The sequence below is a fragment of the Hemiscyllium ocellatum genome, chromosome 47 (assembly GCF_020745735.1).
Source record: "Hemiscyllium ocellatum isolate sHemOce1 chromosome 47, sHemOce1.pat.X.cur, whole genome shotgun sequence".
Taxonomy (NCBI): Eukaryota; Metazoa; Chordata; class Chondrichthyes; order Orectolobiformes; family Hemiscylliidae; genus Hemiscyllium; species Hemiscyllium ocellatum.
The window spans coordinates 18,781,982-18,795,003 of NC_083447.1; the positions used below are offsets into that span (position 1 = coordinate 18,781,982).

The 13,022-nt window shown below is 42.9% G+C and overlaps 1 protein-coding gene across 3 annotated transcripts in view; it reads left to right on the top strand.

The window, feature by feature from the left end:
- The first annotated feature begins 1,559 nt into the window (after positions 1 to 1,559).
- timm50 (translocase of inner mitochondrial membrane 50 homolog (S. cerevisiae)) overlaps positions 1,560 to 13,022 on the top strand; it is a 178,060-nt gene continuing 166,597 nt past the window's right edge. For 2 of the 3 annotated variants that reach the window (XM_060855933.1, XM_060855934.1), the window contains exon 1: positions 1,560 to 1,982. In XM_060855933.1, coding sequence (XP_060711916.1) covers positions 1,577 to 1,982 — 406 coding nt within the window. In that variant the 5' untranslated portion in view covers positions 1,560 to 1,576. Of the gene's footprint in view, positions 1,983 to 2,119; positions 2,171 to 13,022 lie in introns of those variants that run through there. The other variant, XM_060855935.1, reaches the window with a different exon arrangement.

Here is a 13,022-nt window from a genome sequence, read left to right on the forward strand (position 1 = left end):
AATGCTGGGCACCAGTGGAGGAGGTCAAAATACATAATCTACTCGGCACTTCTGGCTGAAGATTACTGCAAAAACTTCAGCCTTATCTTTTGCACTGACATGCTGGGCTCTTGCATCATTGAGGATGGGGATATTTGCGGAGCCTCCTCTACCGGTGAGTTGTTTAATCATCCACCATCATTCACGACTGGATGTGGCAGGATTGCAGATGTCAATCACTTGATGTTTTGACATGCAAGCAGTCCTGTTTGGTGGCTTCACCAGGTGACATCTCATTTTTAGGTATGCATGGTGCTACTTTTGGCATGCCCACCTATACACTTCATTGATCCTCTGGTTTGATGGTAATGTTTGAGTGGGAGGTATGCTGAGCCCTGAGGTTACAGATTGTGTTGGAGTACAGGTCTTATGCTGTTGATGGCCCACAATGCCTCACAGGTGCCCAGTCTTGAGGTGCTAGATCTTTTCATGGAATCCCAACAGTATGAAGACAGTATTTGGTCCAACATGTCCACAACGACCCTCTGAGGAGTAACCCACCCAGACCCTTTCCCCTATCCTGACTAATGCACCTAACCTTTACATCCCTGGACACTATGTCAATTTAGCAGAGCCAAATCACCTCATCTGCACGTATTTGGATTGTGGGAGGAAACCGGAGCACACAGATGAAACCCACGCAGACACGGGGAGAATGTGCAAACTACACACATTCACCCAAGGCTGGAATCGAACCCAAGTCTGTGGCATTGTGCTAACCACTCAGCCGCCATGCCGTCCCTGTTCGAAGTCTGTCCCAGTTAGTGCCACGCAAAACAATGTAGGGTATTCTCAATGTGAAGGTGGTACTTCATCTCCACAAGGACAGTGCGGTGGTCACTTTTACCAACACCGTCATGGACAGATGCATGTTTCTAGCACTGGACTGCAAGAGGACATCTCAAGGGCAACTAGAGATGGGAAATATCCAGTCAGTGAGTATATTAACAAACTTCAGTCCTTTCACCATAGTCTTCTACATGCTTCTTTATCAAGTACATACCCGAAACCCTTCCAAAACTGATAAGTATTCTGCTTCTCCAACTGTTTTGGAGATTCCATGACTCGCACCTCCAAATAATAAATTCTCCATGGTCCATTTGAAGATGACCTTGAACTGATGATCTTCAGTTAAAAAGTAGCTGAGCAGTGGAAATAGATAATCTCTGTTAAATTTGTCACCCATGTGAACCCTCTGGAGTTCGTGCTTCTTCCTTTTTTTTAGATAACTGAATCTCAGTTCGATTTATTTCTGCCTGATTTCACAGGTATTTTGAATCGGGTTTTGTGTTTCCTTTCAGAACTGGTTTGTCCTCCTTCCCTCACGGTGATGACCTTTGGCGGTTACCGGGAGGCGGGAGTGGAATTCGAAAAACAACCGAACTTGCTGATTGTCAGGTCCTCCCTTTCGCGGTCTTGATTGGTTAGAAGGCGCCACCGTGCGTTAGCATCTCCACTTCCGTTTGGTCTTGCCCCACGTCAATCAGACAAGGTAGATGTTCGGTTGAGAGGAAAGGGGGTGGGAGATCGGCTTAAGATGGCGGCGTCGCTCAGCTGCATGTGTCGCCGCTCAACCCTGGACCTCTGTGGGAAAATTCTACGCTGCCGGCCCGTCACCAATCGCAAAACGTCCGCGTTGAAAAGTTGTGAGGTAAAGCTCGGCTCGTCCCCGGCGTGTCGGACCCTGTCGGTCGAGAAAGGCCGCGGGCCGAGCGGCGCCGGGGCGGGAGGCCTGGCCCATGCCATCCTGCAGGAGAAGCTTCAACAGCAGGAACGGGCCAAAGAGGAGGCCGGCAGCGGGGAGCCGGGGGCTGGCGGTAGCGACGCGGGCACCGAGCAGGAGCAGAAACAGAAGCAAAACGCGGCCTACGCCAAGAAAATGGTGCTGAGACTGGCGGGACTGCTGGGGGCTGGCAGCGCATTCGCCGTGGTCTACGTCTTCGGTGAGTGGCAGCAGCTCAGTGTCCACATCTGAAAAATCTCCAGCTGAAACATCTTGTTGCTGCGTGGTTATCTCCATCTATTTTTGCTATGTCAACTGTCACGCTGCAGTTGTAGACTGTAGCCTCGGGGTGGCACTGTGGAACGGCTTTCTGAAGTCACTCTCAGCTTAGGGTCCATCTGAATACAGGTACTGCACTGATTTTGTCACTAAATTGAGAATCACACAACTCCAGATTATATTCCAGCAGGTTTATTTGGAAGCAGTACACCACCTGGCGAAGGAGAAGTGCTTCCAGATAAATCTGTTGGACTATAATGTGGTGTTGTGTGATTTTTAACTTTGTACTCTCCAGTCCAACACTGGTACCTCCACGTCATGATTTTGTCACTAACAGTGTAATTTTTTTTTGGGAATGTGGATACACTTGCTTGTAGAATCACAGGATTGATTCAGTGTAGAAGGAGGCCATTTAACCAGTCTGGACTCAGGACGTTGGCTTGCTTTCTCTCCATGGATGCTGCCTGGCCTGCTGTGCTTTAACCAGCAACGCATTTTCAACTGTGATCTCCAGCATCTGCAGACCTCACTTTTTACCCGCTGTGGTCTCTGACTTTTTTTGTTTTCATGCCATTTAGCTGGTATATCTGTACTAGTTCTCCAAAGAGAGCTCCAATTGACTAATGTGTGTTCTTCTTAATGGGGGCTGATATACCACAGCTATCTCACAGTTGTAGCTGATCAAGAAACTCTCTCTGTCTTGTGTGTTGTTATTGGCATGTTACAATCATGTTGGCATGTTGCAGTCTGATCAAACTGTGTGGCTGTGTTATGAGACTGATTCTGTTGCCATTATGTCCTAAGGTAGGTCTTGAACCCAGAATTTCTGGCCAGAGGTAGGGATGCTATATAATGTACTACTAGACTATTCTAGTTTTCTTAATTAACCAGCTTGGGTGATTAGTGAGCTGTGACACAAATGTAATTGCAGTGGCTAAATTGTGCACCTATTATTTGAATGTTACCCAAAAAAACAAGACCTGTTGCTGAAGTTTTTTATTGTGCTGTCACGATAGGGCAAATTTGAAAATGATCACAGCAGTTTACAGCACAGGAGAAAAGAGTGTTGATCAGTTGACAAGTCAACTTGAAAAGCTGTCACTGCCATTGCCAAAGCAATGAGAAACCCTGGGCTTTCTGAGCTCCTGAATAATTCCAAAAAAAAAGTCATAAGGCCACATTTGTTAAACGTAAAACACCACATTATCTGTTAGGTGTGATTCTGTGATTGGTTGTTCATGTCACTAGGATTGTTGAGCAATGTAAAGTAATCAAACAAGTAATATGGCTCACTTATGTTTGCTAAATGTGACATATATTCAGAACAATGTCTGGAAACAAAACAAATATTCAGGCCTTGCACCTTTTTAAAAATTACCCAAGACCTGAGAGCTCTTCACCCAGATCTCCAAGTAATGCAAAGGAACTTGTAAGGTTACCTCAAGGAACCTTTTTACTGATGCTTTGTCTCATTTTAGTATGTATTATGAGACACAGTTCACCTTAAAAGTAGTAAACCAATTTATTACTTCAGTTCAGAAATATTGAATTTAAAAAACTCCGCCTCATTTCAATGTTCTCTACTAATGGGAGAGATACTAAACAAGTATTTTGCATCAGTGTTTACTGTGCAGAAGGACATGGAAGATATAGAATGTGGAGAAATAGATAAAGACATTTTTCAAGATGCCATTACAAAGGAGGAAGTGTTGGATGTCTTGAAACGCATCAAGGTCGATAAATCCCCAGGATCTGATCAGGTCTACCCCAGAACTCTGTGGGAAGCTAGGGAAGTGATTGCTGGGCCCTTTGCTGAGATATTTTTATCATTGATAGTCTCAGATAAGGTGGCAGAAGACTGGAGGTTGGCTAACATGCCACCATTATTTAAGAAGGGTGGTAAGGACAAGCCAGGGAACTATAGACTGGTGAGCCTGATGTCAGAGATGTGTAAGTTGTCGGAGGGAATCCTGAGGGGCAGGATGTACATGTATTTGGAAAGGCAAGGACTGCTTAGGAATAGTCAACATGGCTTTGTGCTTGGGAAATTATGCCTCACAAACTTGATTGTTCTTCAGAAAACAGAGGGTTTTTTTGAGGGCAGAGCAGTAGACCTGATCTATGTGGACTTCAGTAAGGCATTTGACAAGGTTCCCAATGGGAGACTGGTTAGCAAGGTTAGATGTCATTGAAAACAGAGAAAGCTAGCCATTTGGATACAGAACTGGCTCAAAGGTAGAAGACAGAGGATGGTGATGGAGGGTTGTTTTTCAGACTGGTGATCATTGCACCAGCCATGTTATATATTGTGTAAAAATTGGTTCTTTCTCACTTTGTCAGTTACTACATTCTGAAATAATCTTTCATCTTGCTTTTGGGCATCTAGAGTTTTCCAATGAACCACTGTTCTGCAAATATAATTTTAGCATTTTTTTTGTTTAATTCTTATGCATATTTTTTCAGGATTGGCTTCCAGTAACTTGGTCAATTGTCCAATCCTTTTTTTAAAAAATGGGTAGTAATGCTGACGGTGACTGATGGAGTGCCACAAGGATTGGTGCTGGGTCCACTGCTTTTTGTCATTTTTATATAAAATGATTTGGGTGGGAGCATAAGAGGTATAGTTAGTAAGTTTGCAGATGACTTGGAGGTGTAGTGGACAGTGAAGAAAGTTACCTTGGACTATGACAGAATCTTGATCAGATGAGCCAATAGACTGAGATATGGCAGATGGAGTTTAATTTAGATAAATGCGAAGTGTTGCATTTTGGGAAAGCAAATCTTAGCAGGACTTACGCACTTAATGGTAAGGTCCTAGGGAGTGTTGTTGTACAAAGAGACCTAGAAGTGCAGGTTCATAGTTCCTTGAAAGTGGAGTCGCAGGTAGATAAGATAGTGAAGAAGCGTTTAGATTAGATCCTGATTAGATTAGATTTCCTACAGTGTGGAAACAGGTCCTTCGGCCCAACAACTCCACACTGACCCTCCGAAGAGTAACCCACCCAGACCCATTTCCCTCTGACTAATGTACCTAACACTGGGCAATTTAACATGGCCAATTCACCTGATCTGCACATATTTTGGACTGTGGGAGGAAACTGGAGCACGCGGAGAAAACTCACGCAGACACTGGGAGAATATGAGCAACTGTCTGCGTGGAGTTTGCGAGGGTTGAATCGAACCTGGAACCCTGTGCTGTGAGGCAGCAATGCTAACTACTATGCTGCCACCTAGTAGGTTTTCCTTTATTGGTCAGAGTATTGAGTACAGGGAGTATTGGGAGGTCATGTTTGCGGCTGTACTGGTCATTGGTTAGGCCATTTTTGCTATATTGTGTGCAGTTCTGGTCTCCTTCCTATCGGACAGATGTTGTGAAACTTGAAGGAGTTCAGAAAAGATGTTGCTGGGGTTGCCGAGAATTTGAGCTACAGGGAGAGGTTGAATAGACTGGGGCTGTTTCCCCTGGAGAGTCTAAGGCTGAAGGGTGACCTCATAGAGGTTTAGAAAATCATGAGAGCCATGGATAGGATAAAGAGACAAGTCTTTTCCCTGGGGTGGGGGAGTCCAGAACTAGAGGGCATAGGTTTAGGGTGAGAGGGGAAAGATATAAAAGAGACCTATGGGGCAACTTTTTCACACAGAGGGTGATGCATGTCTGGATAAAACTGCCAGAGGAAGTGGTGAAAATTGTACAATTACAGCTTTTAAAAGGCATCTGGATGGGGATATGCATTGGAAGGGTTTGGAGAGATGTGGACCAAATGCTGGCAAATGAGACTAGATTATTTTGGGATATCTGGTTGGCATGGATGAGTTGGATGTGCCTATGACTCTACGCCTGTGTAAAGACTGGAGTAATAGTCAGTAGGCAGAGATCTGTAAAGTTGAATTCTGTGTATAAACCTATCCTTTCATACTTTACCATCTGGCTTCTGTCCATTTTAACAGTGAACGTTGCCACCAACTAGTGGGAAAGATGTAGCAGAGCAAATATGCAAAGAGAGTTGAGAGTTTAATCTTCATGAAGGACTTCATCCAGATGTAAACTGGGATAGTAGTGGATAGTAAAGAAAGATGCAAGAGTTCCTAGAGATGTCCAGGGATTTATACACTAGTGTATTTCCAATCCAAGCAAAGAAGAGATCACTGGCTCTGTTTATTCGAAATAAAGTGGACCAGGTGTCATAGTGGAACAACGGGAGCCAGTTCTGCCTTAAAGTTTAGGTTGGTTATGGAAAAGGGTAAAGAGTGATCTGGAGTCAGAATAATTAACTGAGGGAAATCCACCTTCAATGGGGTAAGAATGGATCTGACCCAGATAAGTTGGAAACAAAGCTTGGTAGGTAAAACTGTTACTGAGAAATTGGCTGCCTTTAAAGAGAATGAGGCACAGTCTAGGTATATTCTTGTGGAGTGGAATGGTAAAGGAAATAAATCCAGAGCTCCTGGATGACAAAAGAGGGAGATTAAGATGAAGCAGAAAGAAACCCAGTCCACTTATATGTGTGGCTTAGAATAAAGTAGAAAATTTTCAAATCAGTGTGTAAATTAAGGAAAAAGGAAGAATTCTGACATGAGGGAACTTTCTCATGCAGCATGTCGTTAAGATCGAGGATGCAGTGTAGTGGTTCATTAAACCATTTAAATGGGAATTATAAAGTTATTTGAAAATCTGAATGTGGGTTTGCTTGCTGAGCTGGGAGGTTCATTTCCAGATGTTTCGTCACCCTGCTAGGTAACATCTTCAGTGGGACTCCGGCAAAGCAGTATGTATGATTTCTGCTTTCTATTTATATGTTTGGGTTTCTTTGGGTTGGTGATGTTATTTCCTGTGGTGATGTCATTTCATGTTCTTTTTCTAAGGGTGGTAGATGGGGTCTAACTCAATGTGTTTGTTGATAGAGTTCTGGTTGGAATGGCATGCTTCTAGGAATTATTGTGCGTGTCTCTGTTTGCCCGTCCTAGGATGGATGTGTGGTCCTAGTCAAAGTGGTGTTCTTCCTTATCTGTATGTAAGGATACGAGTGAGAGAGGGCCATGTCTTTTTGTTTCTCAAAACACGCTAAGTTATTTGAAAAGTAAACGCGAGAGAGTTGCTATTTCTAAGGGCCATGCTGGCTAACTCGTCTCCTTGCATGTGGATTCACTTAATTCAGAAACTGAATGAAGTAGGCTATTAGTAGAGAACATTGACGTAAAACTGTTAGAGACTGAATCTCTTTTCCCAAGCCCCCTCTTCATTTTACCAATCTTTATTTTTTTAAAATGCCTTTGAGTATAACCACAGTTGTCACAGCATTTGTGGAAGATGTGTCTCACTGTAATCATTGCACCAGCCATGTAATGGGTAGTGTAATAATTGGTCCTTTCTCACTTTGTCAGTTACTACATTCTGAAATTACCTTTCATCTTGCTTTTGGACACCTGGAGTTTTCCAATGAACCATTGTGTTCTGGAAATACGATTTTTTAACCTTTTTTGTTTAATTCTGGTGCAGTTTTCTTCCCACTATCCCGTAGATGACAAATCAGAATTGACTTCCAGTAACTTGGTCAATTGTCCAATCCTTGTTTTTAAAATATGAGTAGTAATGCTGATGGTTTATTTGAATGCAGGAGGGAATTGAAAGTTGAGTTTTACTACTAAGCCTGTTGTCAACTTTGTGCAGTGATATCCTCTGTGTGTTAAAGACTACAAGATCACAATCTAGCCATACTGTCCAATGCTGCACTGACAAATGGCTGTCTTTTCGTTGAGACTTTAATCCAATGTCCTGCCTGCCCTCTGGTCGATGTAAAGGATCCAATGGCACAAGGAGGAGCAAAGCACTTCTCTTGATTTCTGAATGATCAGAAGCACTGCTAATCAGTATTACTTCACTGTTGTTTGTGCGCTCTTCTGTGCCAATTAATGCCACATTTCATACATTCTAGCAGCTAGATTTCAAAATTACTTCATTGGCTGTAAAACCTTTGCGATTGGCTCTATAAATATTCCAGCTATCCCTGACATGTGAGATGGAAATTGTGAGCATTTTGCCCATAGGATCTGATTAGATTACTTAGATTAGATTAATTAGTGTGGAAACGGGCCCTTTGGTCCAACAAGTCCACACTGACCCGCAGAAGCGCAACCCACCCATACATTTGCCCCATCACCTAGCACTATGGGCAATTTAGCATAGCCCATTCACCTGACCTGCACATCTTTGGACTGTGGGAGGAAACTGGAGGAAACCCATGCTGACATGGGGAGAATGTGCAAACTCCACACACTCAAGTCGCCTGAGGCAGGAATTGAACCTGGGTCTCTGGTGCTGTGAGGCAGCAGTGATAACCACTGTGCCGCCCATATTTGTTTGCAAGGTAAATTTTCAAGGCAACCTTGGAAAATGTAGCTTCGTGGATTACATATAAGTGTGAAATCTAGCTGAAAGACATATCGGTGTTGGGGGAAATCATAATGTGTTGCTTGTAATTGAGCTGGGGGTAAATGAGGTTGGACTAGTTTCATGCTCAATAAAGTCATTGTGCCATTTAGCATTTTGTTAGTTTGTGTGGTGAATGTAAAGGTGAGCAGGCTACCACTACCCTGCACTCTGCCATCCTTTATACAGTTGGTGATGGATACTGAGAAAGCTGTGGGGTAATCTGGATTAGAGTGGTGCTGGAAAAGCACAGCAGGTCAGGCAGCATCCGAAGAGCAGGAAAATCGACGTTTTGGGCAAAATCCCTTCGTCTATTCCTGATGAAGGGCTTTTGCCTGAAACGTCGATTTTCCTGCTCAGATGCTGCCTGACCTGCTGTGCTTTTCCAGCACCACTCTAATCTAGACTCTGGTTTCCAGTATCTGCAGTCCTTGTTTTTATCCTGTGGGATAATCTATTCTATTCTGCACTTTTCCCAGCCTGCTCAATTTAGTTATCCTTTATCATTTATTCTACCTATTTATTGAATTACCACATTTTATTAAATGCATTGATTGTGATTTGGAGCAACATCTGTGGATCTCTGTGCAGCATTTTCTTTTCTAACATTTAGTGTTCTTTCTGAAAAGTGAGTGTTTAATTACTCAGGCATTTGGTTATTTTGAAAGATTAACTCAATAACTCAACTCTCAGTTTCAGCAAACATCTTTTTTACTTTTGTTTCTCATCGGAATACTTGGGAGGCGCAGTGGTGTGGTGGCAATTCGACTAGTTATTCACACTCCAGCTAATATTGTGGGGTCATGGATTCATATCCCACGATGACAGATAGTGGATGGTGAACTCCATTAAAAATACTTTGGAATAAAACACTAGCTTAATGGTGAACATGTGCCCTCTGTCAATTGCCATAAAACCTGACAAGTTCACTGACGCTCTTAAGGAAAATAAATCAGCAATTACACTAACCTTTCGACAAATCTAGACTGACAGCTAGTTTAAATGTGAGACCAGACTCCTGGGCAATTTAAGGATGTACATGAACGCTTACCTAGCCAGCAGTATAGCTGTGCCACAAGACCCTCTGTGGGCAATAAAGAAAAGCATACCAAATGCCACCTTCACTATCCTATCTACCTGAGACTCCACTTTCAAGAAACTGTGAACCTGCCTTCCAAGGTCTCTTTGTGCTGCAACACTTCTCAGGACCTTACCATTAAGTGTTTTAAGCCTCATTTGCCTTTCCAAAATGCCACATCTCGCATTTATCTAAATTAAATTCCATCTGCCACTCCTCGGTCCATTGCCCCTTCTGATCAAAATCCCATTGCACTCACAGGGAATCGTTTTTGCTGTCCACGACGACTCCAATTTTGATGTCATCTATAGACTTAGTAGCTGTATCTCCTGTGTTCACATACAAATCCATTCATGTAAATGGGATAAAACAGAAAACCCAGCACCAATCCTTGTGGTAAACCACTGGTCATAGGCCTCCAGTCCGAAAAGCAAACCTTCACCACTACTCTGTCTTCCATCTTCCGGCCAGTTCTGTATCCAAATGGCTAGTTTTTCCTGTATTCCATGAGATCTAACCTTGCTAACCAGTCTACCATGAGGAATCTTCTTGAACGCCTTGCTGAAGGCCTTATAGATCACATCCACCACTCTGCCCACGTCAATCCTCTTTGTTACTTAGTCATAAAGTCATAGAGATGTACATCATGGAAACAGACCCTTCGGTCCAACTTGTCCATGCCGACCAGATATCCCAACCTAATCTAGTCCCACCAGCCAGCACCTGGTCCATATCCTTCCAAACGGTTCCTATTTATATACCCATCCAGATGCTTCCTAAATGTTGCAATCGTACTAGCCTCCACCACTTCCTCTGGCAGCTCATTTCATACACGCATCTCTGCATGAAAAATATTGCCCCTCAGGTTTCTTTTATATCTTTCCCTTCTCACTCTAAACTTATGCCCTCTAGTTCTGGACTCCCCCACCCCAGGGAAGAGACTTTGTCTATTTATCCTATCCATGCCCCTCATTATTTTATAAACCTCTACAAGGTCACCCCTCAGCCTCCAACACTCCAGGGAACACAGCCCCAGCTTATTCAATCTCTCCCTATAGCTCAAATCCTCCAACCCTGGCAGCATCCTTGTACATCTTTTCTGATTCTTTTCAAGTTTCACAATATCTTTTTGATAGGAAGGAGATCAGTTTTGCATGCAATATCCCAACAGTGGCCTAACCAATGACATGTACAGGCACAACATGACCTCCCAGCCCCTGTACTCAATACGCTGACCAATAAAGAAAATATACCAAACGCCGCCTTCACTATCCTATCTACCTGCGACTCCACTTTCAAGGAGTTATGAACCTGCACTCTAAGGTCTCTTTATTCAGCAACACTCCTTAGGATCTTACCATTAAGTGTATAAGTCCTGCTAAGATTTGCTTTCCCAAAATGCAGCACCTCGCATTTATCTAAATTAAACTCCATCTGCCACTCTTCAGCCCATTGGCCCATCTGATCAAGATCCTATTATAATCAGAGGTAGCCTTCTTTGCTGTCCACTACACTTCCAATTTTGGTGTCATCTGCAAACTTACTAACTGTATATACCTCCTATATTCATATGCAAATCATTTTATATAAATGACAGAAAGTGAACCCAGCACTCATCCTTGTGGCATTCCACTCGTCACAGGCCTTCAGTCTGAAAATCAATCCTCCACCACCACCCTCTGTCTTCTAGCTTTGAACCAGGTCTGTATCCAAATGGCTAGTTCTCTCCGTATTCAATCAAATCTGACCTTGCTAACCGGTCTACCATGGGGAACCTTGTCAAATGCCTTATTGAAGTCCATGTAGATCACGTCTACTGCCCTGCCCTCCTCAATCCTCTTTGTTACCTCAAAAAATTCAATCAAATTTGTGAGACATAATTTCACACGCAAAAAGCCATGTTGACTATCCGTAATCAGTCCTTGCTTTTCCAAATGCACACACATCCCGTCCCTCAGGATTCCTTCCAACAGATTGCTCACCACCGATATCAGGCTTGACTTGTCTGTTGTTCCTTGGCTTTTCCTTACCACCTTTCTTAAATAGTGGTACCATATTAGACAGCCTCCAGTCTTCCAGCACTTCATTTGTGACTATCCATGATTCAAATATCTCCACAAAGAGCCCAGCAATCACTTCCCTAGCTTCCCACAGAGTTCTAGGGTATACCCGATCAGGTCCTGCAGTCCACTTTTTTGCTTTTCAAGACATCCAGTAACACCACCTCTGTAATATGGAAATTTTTGAAGATGTCACCATCTATTTCTCTATGTTCTATATCTTGTGTGTCCTTCTCCACAGTAAACTTTGATGCAAAATACGTGTTCAGTATTTCCTCTATCTGTGATTTTTGAGGGGTCCTATTGTCTCCCTAGTTATTCTTTGACCTTAATGTATTTATAAAATCCCATTGGATTCTCCTTAACCCTATTTGCCAAAGCTATCTTATGCCCCCTATTTTGCCCTCCTGATTTTCCTCTTAAGTATACTCCTCCTACTGTTATACTCTTCTAAAAATTCACTTACCTGACGTTATATACCTGACGTATGCTTCCTTTTTCTTAATCAAAACTTCAATTTCTCTAGTCATCCTGCATTTCTTACACTTACTAGCTTTACTTTTCACCTTAACAGGAACATACTGTCTCTGGATTCTCGCTATCTCATTTATGAAGGCTTCCCATTTTCCAGCTGTCCCTTTACCTGCGAACATCAGTTCCCAATCAGCTTTTGAAAGTTCTTGCCTAATACCGTCAAAATTTGCTTTCCTCCAATTTTGAACTTCAGCTTTTAAATCCAGTCTATCCTTTTCCATCATTGTTTTAAAACTAATAGAATTATGGCCATTGGCCCCAAAGTACTCACCCACTGATATCTCAGTCAGTCAGGTACATCCACATACTGAATCAGAAAATTTTCTTGTACATAACAAATTCCCCTCCATCTAAACCCTTATCACTTTGGCAGTCCCTGTCTGTTTGGACAGTTAAAATCCCTTACCATAACCACCCTATTATTTTTACAGATAACTGACATCTCCTTACAAATTTATACCTCCTCATTTACCATGACCTAAGAACAGGAAATTACATCACCATAGGAAATGGCATCACCAACCCAAGGAAACCCAAACATAAATATAGAAAGCAGGAAACATCAGCAGTGCTTTGTCCGGAGGTTCACTGAAGATGTTACCTAGTATAGTGACAAAACATCTGAAAATGAATCTTCTAGCTCAGCAGGAAAACCTACATCTGGAACCTCAACCTGAGCTACAAATCTTCTCAAAACTCGCTGTTTCTCAATCTCCTGCTGAAAGGCCAGTTTCCCCTCTCCTCACTTGTATCCCCCACCCACCCCTCCACATTAAGCTGCCATCTTGCCCCTCCCTAAGCCACAAAGCCACATTTCTGTAATTGCTATGATATCCCAGTCCCATGTTGCTAACCATGCTCTGAGTTAATCTGCCTTCCCAG